At 41.8% G+C, this 16,391-nt stretch overlaps 1 protein-coding gene and 1 pseudogene across 4 annotated transcripts; one reads left to right on the top strand and one right to left on the bottom strand.

Moving 5' to 3' along the window:
• Positions 1-3,822: 3,822 nt before the first annotated feature.
• Positions 3,823-8,254, top strand: LOC147893004 (ADP-ribosylation factor 1-like). 4 transcript variants are annotated; one of them, XM_087386867.1, is made up of 6 exons: positions 3,823-4,162; positions 4,314-4,384; positions 4,778-4,897; positions 6,884-7,002; positions 7,291-7,372; positions 7,483-8,254. In XM_087386867.1, the coding sequence occupies exons 1-6, from the start codon at positions 3,946-3,948 to the stop codon at positions 7,486-7,488; spliced, it is 615 nt and encodes a 204-aa protein (XP_087242993.1). In that variant the 5' UTR covers positions 3,823-3,945; the 3' UTR covers positions 7,489-8,254. The 4 variants fall into 4 exon arrangements, with proteins under 4 accessions (XP_087242993.1, XP_087242995.1, XP_087242996.1 ...); XM_087386869.1 differs by having other exon boundaries at positions 7,291-7,383; XM_087386870.1 differs by having other exon boundaries at positions 7,301-8,254.
• Positions 8,255-11,289: 3,035 nt separating this feature from the next.
• Positions 11,290-12,292, bottom strand: LOC147893003 (uncharacterized; annotated as a pseudogene).
• Positions 12,293-16,391: the final 4,099 nt, after the last annotated feature.

The raw sequence follows: 16,391 nt of genomic DNA, 5'->3' as shown, positions 1-16,391 counted from the left end.
AAGGAGGTATATTGGGACCAACTACTCGAGGTTGAAAACCATCATTCATTGTCTCCTTGCTTGATAAAAGTGTCTATTGGGTGGAGCAAAGGAAGAGGAATCATGTTGCAAGTGCATACAACACCATTTGGGAAAAAGGGAAGAGCAAGTGCAAACCAAAGAGGTAGCTAGGCCCTTTCAAAATGCATATTGGCTCATTAATAATATCATCTATGCCTTTGTTGTAAGCTTATGGCATTCTACATGGTGGTTAACTTTAGTTTTAGGGAATTCATAACCCTTTATTTCGGGAAGCAGATGGTGGATGAATCTCATGCAAGAGGGAGGTTTGCAAGCATGGTTGGGTAGGACAAGGTCAGGGATAGGGGCAGAGTGCATGCAATGTTGTTCGAGTGTATGTACAACGAAAGTTTTGTACAGCAATAGATTGTTTTGCTCATGGATTTTCCTAGGAGGGGGAAGAGTGCATGTATGAGAGGGAGAGCATTTTGTTGGAGGGGGTGAGAGGGATGTTGGTGGGTGGAGTACTTAACCGACCAATGCCATGAAAGTGAGATGGGGCTTTAGTCTGGTGGATAGGGATTAAAGGAGAGATCCCTTGATTAGACCAAGCCACTTTCCCCCCCTAAAAGGACAAGACAAGGTGATACTAGAGCCCTAGAATGAGAGCTCAGATATAGAGGGCCTAGCCTTGAAGTCCTCCAAATCGAGCTCCATCTCTGCACACTCTATGTCATGGGTGGTTCACTATATGGAAAGCTAGACCATCATGTGTGTTTAACGGTTATACAAGAAATACCTTATTAATAAACTTTGAGTAAAAAATTGCCCCTTTTTGTATACAAACTTACAATTTTTTCCAAAATCCATTAAAAAACCCCCTTACGTATTATATTTATGTATTTATACAAACACTTGCAATTTTTTTCAAAATCCATTAAAAGCCCCCATTATGTAATTACATTTCTATAACTTTACATCCAAAAAGTGAATTTAATAATACCTTACGTTGAACTCACACAATAGCCTTATATTTTTAGTGAAACCTCGAGTTGTGTGTCCTCATTTTTGTTCTAAAAAAGGCCTACCTTGCTCCATCTCCGGCATACGTATGGACATCCACTTTCTTCTAGATGAGAGAGAGATGAGGAGTCAGACTTGACTAGTAACACAACGGCCAATAAGACCACATTCATTATGAGCATGCACAAAGTTTCAGAGAAGCTAAAAGTAGCTCATACATAAGAGGAGCTTCAACCCTCCCATAATAAGGGCATCCACTAAGCATGGGTTTAGCAAAGCAATACCAACACATCGGCAATACCCCTCACCATTGCGCTAAGTGTTTTCCTTGAGGGGGTTGGTAGCTCTTCCACATCACTTATCACTAACATCACTACCTTCCATTCAAATATGGAGGAGATGTGAGTGATTTCATTTTATGCTTTCATTCTCCACATTGAATTGAAACTATTGTATTTGTTTTAAACTTTGTAAGGACCTCATTTTCATGCTAAATATCCTTGCGAGCATCAAACACCAACCATCGATAGTTTGGGATGTACCAGAGGTCTATGCATAGCCTCATGTGGGCCAATTCTCCCATAGAGCTTGGTGGCGATTGGAGGGGTAGCCACCTATGTGAAAAATTCAATTGCAGGGATCACCTCTTTGTTATGCGGCTAATGATGGTTGGTTTGTTACCACATGTGCACTCAATCATGTGTTCCCATTATGTGGCTGATGATAGCATAAGATTTCATGCAATACGTGCTAGCAGGGTAAGCTCTCAAACACGATACCATGGTGTTTTACTCAGTGAGCTTGATTGCTTAGGTTGGATACTCATCGATCGTAAAGACCAAGCTATGGCACAAGGAGAGGTCATATTTTAGAGTAGCACTCTTCAACCACGTCGACATCAAGTGGTAAACCTTCATTTTCCCATAAGATGACCCTATTACCAGCATTCTCCGTGACATTGTAATCCACAAGATTTTAATCATGATTAATAGGGAAGGACTTGTTCTCTTGGCTATAAATGTATGGAGAAGGAATAATGCATCATATCCACTCACACTCTTTGTGGTTATACTTTACATAAAAACTATATATATGTAAGTATGTGCATTTACTTGCTCTAAGGGATTTGGGAGAAAAAACATTTTATTTTGTTTTAATTAAGCAGATTGATGTTCCAGGATCCTAACCACAGTCATACATGTTGCAATGAGTGCGACGTTGTCAATAGAAAACTTACGAGCACCACATTATTCATGCATTTGTTGGGATTTAGTTCGCAAATGTTGCTAATCTTTGGCCATTAATAACTCAATAAGAATGCACAAGTGTGCATGGAAAATACCGCCTAATATATTGAGAAGCGCACATAATTTATGCATATAAAGTACCTCGTAGTCTTATGGTTGAATTTAGCTTGACAAATTTTACCTAAGGGAAAACAATTGCACTTAGAGTTTCACAAAAGGGGTAGCGCTAATAATAAAGGTATTGTTTATGAGGTAACACAACTATAATAAATGAATTCAAAGGAACCTAAAGCCCTATTAAAAGGGTTAATATGGAAAAAACTAAAGCCCCATGAATTCAAAGGAACCTAAAGCCCTATTAAAAGTGTTATATGGAAAAAACTAAATCCCCATGTTATATATTACGCTATTTGGCGAAAATGTGAATTTTATGTAATTTTCAGCCTTCAAATGCTTCCCAAAGTCGTTTTTCCCACAAAACCATTGACTAGATTGGTTCTTGGGGGAAAATTTGGAAGGGGGACCATTGGCACTAAATTCTCCCATTTCCCCGAAAACTACCACAACGTCATAATGCCTTAAGTAGAAGATTCTAATGACATGGGGGAAGAGGGTTTTTATGGGAAAACTAATTCCCCATGTTAAAATATCGTAGTGTTTGGTGAAAATGTGGATTTTATGCCATTTTCAACCCTAGAATGTTTCATTAAGTCTTTTTTCCACAAAAGCATTAACCTTAAGAACTCACAGGGTTGGAGTGGAGGAAAACGGTAAGGACTGATGACACCTAGGCATTAAATTTCCCATTTCCCTCATATGGGGAATTGGAAAGCTAATGCCGAGGTGGTGGCGTCAGTTGAGACGGGAGGGACCTGAAAAATGGGAGGGATGAGATGACACCTTGGCATAAAATTTCCCATTCCCTCAAATGGCAAATTGGAGATTTACTGGCTAGGTATTAGGGACAGCTCAGAAGAGATAGGGCGGCCACGTATCAGAGCAGTGGGGACGATGTAGGTGCTAGCGATGTGGCTCTTGATGGGACCAGTTCAACAAAAAAAATTAAGTTGAATTTGCATTCAAATGGCATGCCTTGGAAGCAGTCTGAGAACACGTCGCACCATGCACCCCTTTACGCATACACTACCCAAGCTTAGACCATTTAATCCAACATGGAGTCCACGTCATGCCTTAAGAAAGGCCTTCCTTGGACAGCCAAGCTTTGACTGCCCATCGATGGGCAGGGCTAGATTCAGCCAATCACCATCACGATTTGGGTCCCCCAACTCCACACCCATCCGAGCCCTTATTTTTACAAAAAGGGTTTGTACTTGTGAGATCATTAAAAAAAATGGATGGGGAGCTGGTGTGTAACGGGAGTGCCCATTCCAGCCCGCCCATCAATGTTTTGGGGTGCCCAACCTATGGGCACCCTTTGGCGGTCTAAGTGTCAAAACTACGTAGTTTATATATATATATATATATATATATATATATATATACATATATATAAACTATCTAGTTTCATTTGTGCTATGCAAAATGGCGCAGGTTCTCTGGAAGAGGAGGGCTTATCACGAGGAGTGGAGAGGAAGGCAAACTATAGACTGGATCAAGGTCGCCATGGATTGGGGCCAAAGCAAAGAATCCTTCCTTCTCCCTGCTCCCTACAACAATGCCTCGCCTTTCGAGCTCCGTACACCATTCCTTCTACAGCTCCTCCCCTTTCCCCTCCCCCTCCTCCATGGGCCTCATCATCTCCACCATCTTGCAGCGCCTTGTCAGCAAGACAGACATCCGTATCCTCATGGTCGGCCTCGATGCCGCTGGTAAAACCACAATCCTTTATAAGCTCAAGCTCGGCGAGATCGTCACCACTATCCCCACCATCGGTACTTCTCTTGCCTTCGCCTCTTTTCTCCTTGCTGCTTTGCTACAGTCCTTCTGTGCTTCTTTTCTATCTCTGCTGCTGGTAAATCTGGCAGGCCTTATATTGTCAGTTAAGGAATATAGGATTGTAGTGATGGATTTTTCATGAGGCAGGTTTCAATGTGGAAACTGTGGAGTATAAGAACATCAGTTTCACTGTGTGGGATGTCGGAGGCCAGCACAAGGTACTTGTGGCGCACAGATTTTCAATGTCTTTGTGAGGGAATTTGTTGTTGGATGGCTTCTACATTCCAGTGCATGTTAGCAAAGCAAGAAGGACCAGTGAGAATCCTTTAGTGGACACAGTAATAGGGTTAGCTTCGATTTTAGATCATTTTTATCGACATATTCATGTATTTTGTATAATTTGTTGCCTGTCTTTGAGTCATGCTTTTGCTGCTCTATTCTTGCTGTATGTACACTACTCTATGGTCCTTCTTGGCTTTGCACACATTAACGCAGGTGGCCTTTTTGTAGTCGTTTTTTAGGCCCTATTCAAAGTTTCAGGGTTAAGTGGTTCTTTCATTGCAAAAGCTCGGTATGGTTTTAATGATGAGTTGATGGTGTTTGTGGAGCAGATCCGTCCTTTGTGGAGGCACTACTACCAAAATACCCAAGGTGTTATATTTGTGATAGATAGTAATGACAGAGACCGCATAGTAGAGGCCCGAGATGAACTCCATAAAATGATATATGAGGTCAGTTTGCTTAAAAATCTGGTGTTTCTGGCGACATTCAGTTCTTGACTTACTTCCAAAGTCATTAATGGAAGGTGACTGTTTCATTCATGGATTTTCTAAATCTCTTTGTGATCAATTGGTTTACACTTTGTTTTGAATATCGTTTCAAAGTCTGTTAGAAGCTGCTGTTGTGCTATGCATGGCCTTTCCTCTGCTTGTGGTTGTTCGGCTGCATTGCTCTGACAAATGCAAGTTATGCATCCTTTTGCAAATGAGAATCTTGTGAGATCCAAAGAAATCTAATCATACGAGTGGCAATGCAAAGAGTTTGCAGGAAATTGCCACCTTGATTTCTGGAAACCAGAAGATCAGGTAGATGGCAACATGAGCAAGTATGTTTTCAGCTGGCACGAAACTATTGTGCCCGATTACCATTCTATGAAGACCTGACAGCCACATCCTAGTTATAGAGTGGTAATTTGTCTTCACAAGCATGTGGTAGCAAGGTTGAATAGAATAAGTGTTTTCTCGTTTGGGAGAGACTAAAATGAAATTGTATAGTCTTCACAAGCGTTGTAGCTTGAATGAAGAGAATGTGGACTACTTTTGATCAGTTTTCTTCGTAGTGCTGATCTCGGTGGGGGATGTCATAGTAGCTAGTCCGTGCTATGCGTGATGAAGTTTATGGTTTTCGACCTTGTGAGTGACTGCCATGAGATTGAAACTACACTAAGTGTAAAAGGATGAGATAAGGCATGTTGTTGGATTCATCTAGCCATATTAGCGGACATGCAAAGTTCTTCTTGTCAAGTCTTCATTAATGTTGCAGCTTGCACTTCTTGCTTTCTCTTGAGATGAAAATTGGGCCTTGTATATAGACAAAAATGGCTCAACGAGGTTCTTCTACCATTCTGGCACCCCCAAAATCCTAGCTCCATTCATCCATTAAAAATTGAAGTCCGTGAAGCATCGTCCATCAATACCTGATGAAGCAAAGTCTGCACATGTGTCTTAAGAAAGGTAGGTGTTAAAGTCCATCTACATTAACAGACAAGTGGTGTCAGCCTTGTTCTCAGCACAACGATCTGAACAACAAATGCTGTCCTCCACCTCCACAAAGGTTCTTGCTACCTCTAGCTCGTTGGACCATCTCTCAATATCGGACATTAAGACAGTTCACCTGGATCTTACTTTGAGGCCTCACCAAGAAAAGCTATGTTATCACGTTGGCCTCTGGAGTTTGGTCTCAACTGCTCTGACGCTTCCTTTTTCTGATCGGCCTTCTTCTTTCTGCAGTCTCTTGTATAGTGTCTAGGCTTATCACAGTAGAAGCATTCTTCTTCTTCTTGCCTCCACCAGAAGAAGAGTTCTTGTCGTCGTCAGACTTGTCATCTTTCGTTTCGCTGAGCTTTCCTTTGCCAAAGCTTGTCCTTTGCTGTGCCCTTGACCTTGCTTTGTGCAATAAATCTCTCAGATCTGGCCTTGTGACAGCCTTCTCTGCCCACGATTTCTTTCTGAACCCTTCTCCTGCTACAGGTCATCCTCTCCCATGTCATCCTCATTTGGGGTCTCACAAGTGGGGAGGTTACCACTATATCCCATCTCTTGTAAGTAGAGACCACATTCGTCGTGTCAAGGTTTCAATGCTGTGTTCTGGAAGTGAATTCAACATAGCAGTGGCACCTGCTCTGGCATTCCAGGTTCAATCTGTGCTGTACATTTCAAAGGACTGAGGCTGGTTGCTATGCATGACCTGTCAGCACCAGACCGAAACTCCATGACGATTGTCTCTGAACTTCTTATACTGACATCTATGAGTAGAAATAAACGTTTGTAGGGGCCATATTTTTCTGTGTCTTCAGCGTTGTGAACTATGTTATTTTGTTCTGGTTATGTCAACAGTTTTTCTGTCACAGTTTCTTTTATAGGACATGGCTTCCAATTGTGAATTCTTTAGCATCTGTTATGGGACTTTTCTTTTAATACTTCGCATCTATATTCCAGGACGAGCTGCGGGATGCTGTGCTTCTTGTATTTGCTAACAAGCAGGATCTTCCAAATGCCATGAATGTGGCTGAAATTACAGACAAGCTTGGTCTACATTCTCTCCGTCAACGCTCTTGGTAGGTGCACCCATTCTCCTCATATTTGAACAGAATAACGTGGAGGTTGGTTTAAGTTTTTGTGCTGCAATCTATACAAGTTTTTGCATCCCGCATACACATTCTTTTGAACATACACATCCTTTTGAGCAAACTAAGAATGAATGGGACAATTCTTGAAGTGTGAACTATTTTACCAATATACACTGTAGTTGTATTCTGTACCTTTTGATTCTGTATTAGACATGCCCTCTGCTTTTCAGTTGCTATTGTATGTTGCTCTGGTTTTTATCTTGCCTTTCTTCCTAGGTATATCCAGAGCACATGTGCTTCTTCTGGGGAAGGTCTTTATGAAGGCTTGGACTGGCTTTCAAAATATGTTACAAGCAAGGTGTAGTAAATGTAGGCATGGCTCTTGGGATTAACTGAATAAGCAAGCATGACATCTCCAGGACTTAAAATTCTTTTCTGAGCTCTGATTGTGAATAATTTCTGGTGCAGGCTTGAAGGTTGTTTTCATACTGGCTGTGTGTGTGGGCTTTCAAAGATGACCAATTTCTATGATGCTTAATCGCATTGTCATGGTTTTTTTCTGAGTTTGTAAAATCTCTTTCCTGAGGTCCGTCATATTTTTATTAGTGGTGTTTTTGCCAACGGATGAGGCTTTAGGATGAATTAGGGCAATTTATGTACGCTGGATGTGACCATAAATTTTATTTCTCCTTATTTATGCTTAAAACAGCCTTCGACGATTTGAGCAAGTGAAGCTATTGCATGTTCTTTACTAGTCATCCTCAAGAAAATCCAAGTTGGCATGCAACAAACATAATTTCAACTATGTTATAAATAGGGATCTGTAATTAAGGCTGAGGATCTTAATTTTCGACAGAGGATTTGTTAAACAATGTATACAATCACCACCGTATTAATGCTTTGTTTGGTTGCTCCAAGGTTTGTTGAGGTCTAAAGTGCCAGGGCAAGTATCACCTCCACACAAAAGCCTTTGATTCATTGCCATGTGCAATGACCTTACAATGTAATCGGTACTCATTCATCTAATGTGTTATGTATGGTAGGTGCATGAAAACTTGAGAACAAATTGATGGAAGATGGTCCATGCCATATATGGCTTGATATGTATGGTAACCCTTACTGGAATGCAGGGAATTGAGAGAAAAGTGGCGAACACCTCATTCCATGCATGCTAAATAGGAGACATTAGAACCTCATAGGAGTAGGCTTTATATACATATGCATTAGGATAGACATGTCTATGGGGAATGGTGTAATGGTCCTTGAATAATGTAGCTTTATAGTAAGCTCTATACCATGTTACTCTTTTAAAGGTTATCCATGATTTTGAGCATTTCAATGCCGTTCCTAATAAATCATAATAACATATCCCATCTCCCTCCCTCTCCTGCACAATAACAAGAACAAAAACAAAACAAAACAAAACATGATAAAACATTTACGACTGCTCTAATGCAAGGCAATGAAGAGAAATGTAGATAAAACAAGGACCAAAATTAGCCTCCCTTTAATCTAGAAAGAGAATAGGATTCTACAAGAGAAGAGGCATTATAAGTGGTGAGACCTCTCAACCTATCAGACATATTTTCAGTAATTTATTCTTTTCATTTTAACAAAAATCTGAATTTGTATGATTGGATATATTCTAGTCTTACAAAGATATACATTCTTAAATAGGTATATTGAAAGAGCAATACTTTGAGAAGCTCCATAAAAATTGACACTTTGGTGTACCTTTATCACCTATCAAACTCAAAGTGACTTGAAAGTTAATATGGGGTTTAATGTTGCATTAAACGAAACTCATCTCTTAGGTGGGGAAAAATAAGCAATCTTGACTAAAATGCTAATTTGAGTGGAGGAAGGTTGATGAGTGAAAGCTAGATCAAAGGAGGTTGTAAACGTGCTCAAATAGAGGGAGAACCACCTTAGTGGAAATAATCTCTTCCTAAGATTGGACTCATACCATTCGAGAGAATGAAACACGTGTGACACTAAACCAAGGATTTACTATGGTGGCATCAAAGTCTATGGTCAAGGTGATTCTATGCACCTATGAAGCAAGCACAAATATTGTTTTGAAAGTTATGTTTGAATAATTCTCCAAACTCACAGCAAAGCTTGCTGCAACCTCAACTCAATTTGGTTCATCGTCGTTGTTGCTTTATTATTCTCTACATTAGTTGAAACTTTTCCAGGCTGTGACGTTTTCTAGTCTGGCCTGGAATCAATGTGAATGGGATATCCATAATTATGCAACTTTCGAGGGATCTTAGCAATCCATCATTCGCACCCCCATTTCCATAAAGGGCGAAGGTGAGATAAACTGGTCGAGCTTGCGAAGTTGTTAATGGTAGATCAATGACCAATTGGGGACTTGCGCTATTTGTCAACAGAAAAAGAATCCCTAATTATAATCGGCATGGGTTGATATATGTCTCAGCAGACCGTGAGATCCCCACCTGCTTATAATAAAGAAAGAGAGAGGCAGTTGCAATACTGTTTCGAAGGCTACGATTTAATCTGAACCGCTTAATCTCCAGAGCTATGAAAGTTTCTTCTTGAGAGGCATGTTGCCTGCAGTTTGGAGTCACCAATCTCCCATTGCAGTTTTCCCACCTTGGCAAACGGGATGAGAGCTCCGTTAAGCTGAAGACACAGCTAAGATTGAAGTTCCGTCCTCCGACTAGAACTTGCCCGGCGTGCATAATCTTAGCCGGCAAATGATACATCGTGGGAATGGTTGAAGGTGGAAACACCTGAAACCTATCTTTCACGTAGAATACAAGAGGGGAGCTTCAGCAGGTTCATCACAATTGCACAGATGGCTTTCTCGAGGTTCGTCGGCGGCGCTGGAAGCGTGCCTGTTGTGGAGGTGGCACCATCTAAGGCCCGGTTCAGACCTACAGGCGGACATTTGACCCCTTCAGCCTGGACATCTGGAAGCAGGGGCTGGCCGCCAGGGTCTCTGTTCAGACTGAAGGCGGAAGACCCCATTTCACCTCTTTCCTGCGTTGCACTTTCTATCACCTGCAGGCTGCGTTGCACTTTCCCTGGAAGAGTGACAAACGGTTGGTTACAAACGGTTACTCCATCAGCTCGCTCCCCAATCTCCTTGCCTCCAATTGCAACTCCCTCCTACTGCTGCAGCACCAACAGACTCTTCTTTTCTCGCCATTTCGTACTACCCCAGTCCATAGATTGCTTTCTGCCACTCATGGCCTCCCTCTTCTTCCACCGCTTCAATTCCCTCCAAGCATGATACCCCTGCACTGCGCCTCCCTGCAAAAGAGGATATTTCTTCCAGGCGCCCACGTAAGTGCATTAGGATCATAGAACAGCGTAACGATCAAAAGCCAATTACCCGCCCAATCTGCTGCCACACAGTGCTTGATACCCTTGCAGCAGTAGCCAAACATGCTGGTGAAGTTTTTTCATAAAATGGTGAAGTTTTTTCATAAAAAGATGAGCCTGTTGGTTTTCATACGTATGTTATCGTACGTTCCATACTTGAATCATGCTCAGTTCAATCATGGTATGCAAACAAAGGAAGAGGAGACGTAGATGCTTAGTCATGGTATGCCAAACAAAGAAAGAGTAGACCCGTGCATTGCCATATTGATAGAAAGTAAGTTGCAATTGCATGCATTACTAGGACTTAGAAAAAGTACCATATTGACTATTTCATCTATTCCATGCCATTAATCGATGTAGACTCTTGACTCATTACTTACCTCTCTTGTCGGAAAGTATATTTTTGTGCAATTCAATCTTACTCCATTCATTGCATTAATAGAAAGCAACCCCATCTTACATTGCTACATCATAGAAATAGTAATACAATGCAACTACTACAACAATCTATGCTACAACTGTCTATGCCATGCTCGATGAAGAGGAGCTATCATCCTTGTCTTCCTTGCCAAACACTTTCCGTATGATCCTTTTTGAATTCGCTAAATTCAACGTTCATGCTATTAACTTTCAGCCCATTCGAATTTCAGCCTATTATCTTTCAGCCTATCATCATTGTATTATTAATTTTGAGCTTGTAAAAGAACCATCAAATAGCACTTTACTTGCAAGACATGAGATTACAACATTAACGAGCCATCAAATACATGAAATGATTGAGAATTTATGAACATTCAATTGAAGAAACAAACATGACATCTAAACATAAAGCTGCAAGCAAATATCCTTGCTTGTAAGACATGCCATCCATGAGCCATCGAAGACATAAAAGGATTCAGCATTTTATGAGAACAAGGACCCCTATCCACGTTTTGCAATGTCCAGAAATGCAGCCATGCTAGAGTGCATGGCCTCAAAAATGTCCAGTCTCCTAGCCTCCAAGGCTTCTTGTCGGGCGGAGGAGTCTTTCAAGTGGTCCAAAAGAGTAGAACCGGTGTTTGCCATTTGTCCCAAGCACTCATCCAAGCATTGGTTATTTCGGCCTACACGAGTTGTCCCCCCTCGTGTAGTGGAGGATGGACGAGTAGTGGATGCTGCCAGGTCTTTTTCAACATCTCCTTTGGGTTGTGTCTCGCCACCATCAAGAGCCAAACTGTCCACAATAGATGAAGCATGGTTGACACACACAACATGAGCCCTATCATGCATGTACTTGTCAACCACGTCATACCACTTGCAAGTATGTTTCTTGTCATATCCTGAAATGGAATTATGTGCCTTGTCTTGCTTGTACTATTGATAGACCCGCGCCCACTTCTTTCTACAGCTCTCACTATCCTTATCGAAGTCATGATAGGTGGAAGCCAGTTGGGTTGCAACCTTGCTCCAGAGGTCAATGCCTTGTTTCTGAGCATTGTTGAATTCCTCATGCATACCACCCCTTATATGTATGACCTGGTCTACCCAATAGTCCTTCCAAAAACCTGAGCCTTTACTGTCCTTGTCTGCACCATCATCATCCAAATCCACTTTTGACACCTTTTTTGAGACTTTCGGTTTCTTTACTGCTTTTCCACGATTTCCTTCAACCTCCACCACTTCATCCCCTGCAACAGCCTTCTTCTTTGAGGCCCTTCACCTTTTCGAGGGTTGAGTCTTGACTGAATCAATGCCACTATCAGTTTCTTGGCTCTTTGGGGTAAGGGGGCATGGACTTGGGGGCTTATGTCCCCCAGTAGGCATTGGTGGACAGAACATTAAGGATGATCCTGCTCTTGAAGAAGCTATCAATAATGCAGTAAATCCATGAGGTGGTAAACATGTTTAGAGATCCATGGAAATCGGCTTGGCAATCCTCTTGCATTTGTGAGTCTTAGTATTGAGACAGGTTTGGATCCATATCACAAAATGAAAACCTACGTGCAGAAAAATATCTAATTTCAGTGTGAAAACATGCGAACAAAAACTCTTGCCCACAAACATCTATATCAACTTGCATCAAAATGTAATAAACACGGAATTTTCACTCCAAAAAGCAATGATAGTAGCATTTTACAGGAGTTGAGACGTAGATTGGAACATAACATGGAGTATGCAATTGGAAAATTTTTCAATTGGGGAGACGTATTCAGTGCGAAAGCATAGTTTATTTTCTGAAAAGAGTAAAGATCAAGGTCATGACAATGTTTCTGCAAACGTTGATCGTCAATTGCTGGCATCAACAATAAAAAGAGCAAATACTTTGATCGTCAATTGGTAGCATTAACATGAAACAAATCATCTATTGTGAAATCACATCCCAATCCCAACATTAGCCTTCAAAATGTCCAAATTGGGAATTTCTACTAATGGTGACCGCACATTGCCATATCTTGGATGCACTAGATACTGTGAACTTACCAAGATTAATTATCATCCACCATATGACGGATGGTAGCAAACAATCTTGCTCGATAAGGAAAAGATCAACTATGATGCAAATACAAGAATTTGTCAGCGTATGAAAAGCTTCCTAAAATGCATATTAATGACATAGTTAACGTGGGGAATTTTCCAAAATACTCAAAGTGCTATTGGTAAACATGAGTTTCTGGAACTACAATCTTCATAACGTCGTTTCTATGCAACGAGAGCTACCAAGCGCTATTAATAAACATGAGTTTCAATCTTTATAACGACATTTTGTATGGAAAGAGAGCCTCTGCTAGTAGCAAATTCATCAACGTATATAACAACAAAAGATCCATCGTAACATTTCACAGGAGTTTTGAATGGGCATTTCCTAATCTGTTCTGGATAGCATGTTGTCAATGAAGTTGAATCCTACACATCTGATGAAATGATTGTCAACACTGTGCTTAGTAGTTCCATGAGACTATGGGTTGCAATGTACCTGGGATGAAAGCAGCGAGCGACCAATGTAGGTACTAGCAGAGCATAGGAAAGAGAATGCTCAACAGTAGCAATGTCAAAGTGCAGAAAAGGGTGATGGCGGGAGGTGGGTGAGGGAATAACACGGGAGTATAAGTGGTAGGCCCAAAACGATTAGTCTTTTGCAAAGCACGAGGGAGTTGGGCGTCAAAGAGGAAGGGATTGAGCATGATGACTCCATAGTGGTAAGAAACTATGAGCTTTGAATTTCTTCTCTCTTGGTACACTTTTGCTTTAATGGAATTCTAATGTAATATAGGACTGTTGCACGAGGCATTTGAGGTCGACCTATTCTCATCTCGGCAATGCCTTGTTTGCAGTAGCTTCGACCGAGATCACTCACTGGCACATTACCTTGGCCAAGCAAAAGGGCGCTTTGTGGTTATCCACAAAAAGTTTTCTCCACATGGCACTGATGACCTCCTGAAGTGCAACGCCTTGTCAAGAGTGATTGGTCATGAAGACATCAATCGCAATGCTGACAAGGTCATTTTGGTGAACCGCATGGATGCCCTCAATGCCTTTGGAACCAATTTTCAAGGTATGGCATTGACGGCAGCAGCCATGTCTCTGGCCAGCAACGATAATAGCAATGACTCTCTATTGACTATGTTTAGAGCTAGGAGTGTATTTGGGAATTCAAAGCCCAATGTTCTTAGTGTTTTAGAAAAGAGAGAAAGGCTCTGAAGCCTTATTGTATAGAAATTTTTTTAAATATGAATACAACTATACTTTTTATACAGTGCCCCATTTTGTGTTCTTTTACAAAATTTATTTTATACTGTCATTGTATTTTGTAACTTTAATTGTTGTTGGCATTAATATTTTCATTCACTATTCTATTCAAAAGCATGTGATCAGATAAATATTTGTGCTATAATGCTCATTTATGAGCAATCCAGTAAGAATCTCATCGCGCGGCAAATGTGTTCGGCATCGCGCAGTGAGCCCAAAAATGGCAAAACCCACTATGGTGCATATGAGGCTTGTTTGAGTCAAACAGGCCCCATATGCACCATAGTGGGTTTTGCCATCTCCCTGCACGATGCTGAACACATTTGCCTTTTGCCGCGCGGTGAAAAAACATCATTTAACCACTCAAATTCACACTGAACTTGCATAAACTGATGGAAAGCATCATGTAACATGTATAATAACATGGGAACATTAATAGAACATAAAAATATCTTTTATTAATTGGCCTCAAAGGGTAGAGATTTATAAAATGATTCAGGTTACACCAAATGAACCTAAACAACATCTAGGGCCTAAGGGAGGGATCGGAGCGGATGCGCTTGGCAAGTGCAAGGTCCTTGTCCATCACTATTACTCTTTTGGCATGGATAGCACATAAGTTTGCATCTTCAAAAAGACCTACTGTCATCTGCTCCATTGCCTCCTGAATTGCTCCCATAGCGACTGAAGTAAAACGCACATCACTCTTGTAATGCTGTGCTATTTCACGTATAACACACTGGAAGGGTGCACGGGGAATGAGATTGTCCATAGTGGTTTGGAACTTGCGGATCTCCTGAAGTGCCTTCACTCCTAATTTTTTGTGCCTCTTAATCTTTGGGGGACCTTGCACTGGCCTTTGGACATGGCTCCATGGCCGCTTGTCCACTTTAAACTTCTTTTGCCTCTCCTCCCTTGCAACCACCTCTTCAGACTCCTCTTCCTATGTCTGCTGGGTCATTCGAGGTGGCCTCTCACGCCTAGGGGTCTGCTTTGTCCTTGGTCTCTTTTCCTTTTCACGAGGCTGTGAGATAGTAGGCTGAGGCTCTTGCTCAGCTCGTACTAGAGGCTCCTCATATTTGATCATCTCGAGGCACAGAGGGTTGATGGTGCTCTTCCATGCGGTCTGCTTGGTTGGAGGATTGGGGCCAAGGTTCATTATATCTGCAAGCCCGCCAAATACTTCCTCTTGTTGTGGCCCCTGTAATCTCTCCATCTCCTCTCTTTGCCTTTCTTGCTCCCCTTGTTGGTCTAGATGCTCCACGCCAAGACCCCACGGAGGAGGGAGGGGCAGTTGATCAGGATTGACTGGACTATTTTGCCCCTCTTGGGAGACCTCTCTACTTCCATGATTAGTTGTGTGGAAGGACTGAGAGGACCCCTCATCGTGCTTGGATCCTTCATCGTGCTGGGATTCCTCATGGTGCTGAGATCCCTGGGATCCCCCATGAGAGTCAGATGGTGGGGACTCGCGTTGCTTGGACTCCTGATGATGAGAACTGCCTTCAAATCCTTGGTGATCATTGCCCTCTTGGCCACTGGGGCTTGCAGTGTGTTCGGAGGCCATGGCATTGTGAGGAGGACAACGGGTAGCATCTAAACGACGTTTAGTGGGTCTAGCAGTTTGTTTAACTCGTGCCATAGAAATGAGGGATTTTAGGGTTTTGAAGTGCTTTATATAGTCTTCTTTAAAGCACTTTAGGTTTTTCTTTTAAATTAGGGTTTTTTGAGTGCACCTCCTCCTCCCCCAGTCTTTTGTCGCCAGTTCGATAATACTTAATCTTCACCACCCTCCCTCCCAACCCACTCACCCCTCTGCCGTGCCTTGTCGTACATGCAATTTTGCAATTTCCAAACAAATTTGTGAATTTTGGAATCTATAATTGGCTCAAAATAGTGTTAACTTTATTCATCAAACATTTTACATTTGGGGCTCTCTTAGGACCTAATGCCTCCCCTGTCTGACTCTACGTTGCAACCAAAGCGCAACCCCTTGGCTCCCTATTGAGGACTTCCAAGTAGCACATCTCCTTGTCTTCTTGACATGTTGAACCGCTTTTGCGAGACTTGAGACCTCTACCTTATCGCGCTTGAGAGTCCTGGCCTCTAGACATCTGTAAAACCAATCGAACATTTTGTGTAGCGTATTGCTTCGCGCGATACCACCCCCATGCCTTGTATTCTTGAAGTATGCTACCTTTGATTTGTAGTGTGATTTCTCCATTCCTTGAGTATTCCAAATGGACAGAGGGCCCCATTGCTCCATAAACCATGGTGCATGTGCGTAAAGAATACGA

Source organism: Dipteris shenzhenensis, chromosome 16 (assembly GCF_047967505.1).
Source record: "Dipteris shenzhenensis isolate YYH24624 ecotype China chromosome 16, Dip_SZ_1.0, whole genome shotgun sequence".
In the NCBI taxonomy this organism is placed as follows: Eukaryota; Viridiplantae; Streptophyta; class Polypodiopsida; order Gleicheniales; family Dipteridaceae; genus Dipteris; species Dipteris shenzhenensis.
This window is presented reverse-complemented; position numbering and strand designations above follow the sequence as displayed.

Bases quoted from the DNA above. Each gene is read 5' to 3' on its own strand.
- LOC147893004 (XM_087386867.1), top strand. From the start codon at position 3,946: ATGCCTCGCCTTTCGAGCTCCGTACACCATTCCTTCTACAGCTCCTCC. The intron at 4,163-4,313 runs GTACTTCTCTTG...TTCATGAGGCAG, and splicing joins CACCACTATCCCCACCATCG to GTTTCAATGTGGAAACTGTG. The intron at 7,003-7,290 runs GTAGGTGCACCC...CTTTCTTCCTAG, and splicing joins TCTCTCCGTCAACGCTCTTG to GTATATCCAGAGCACATGTG.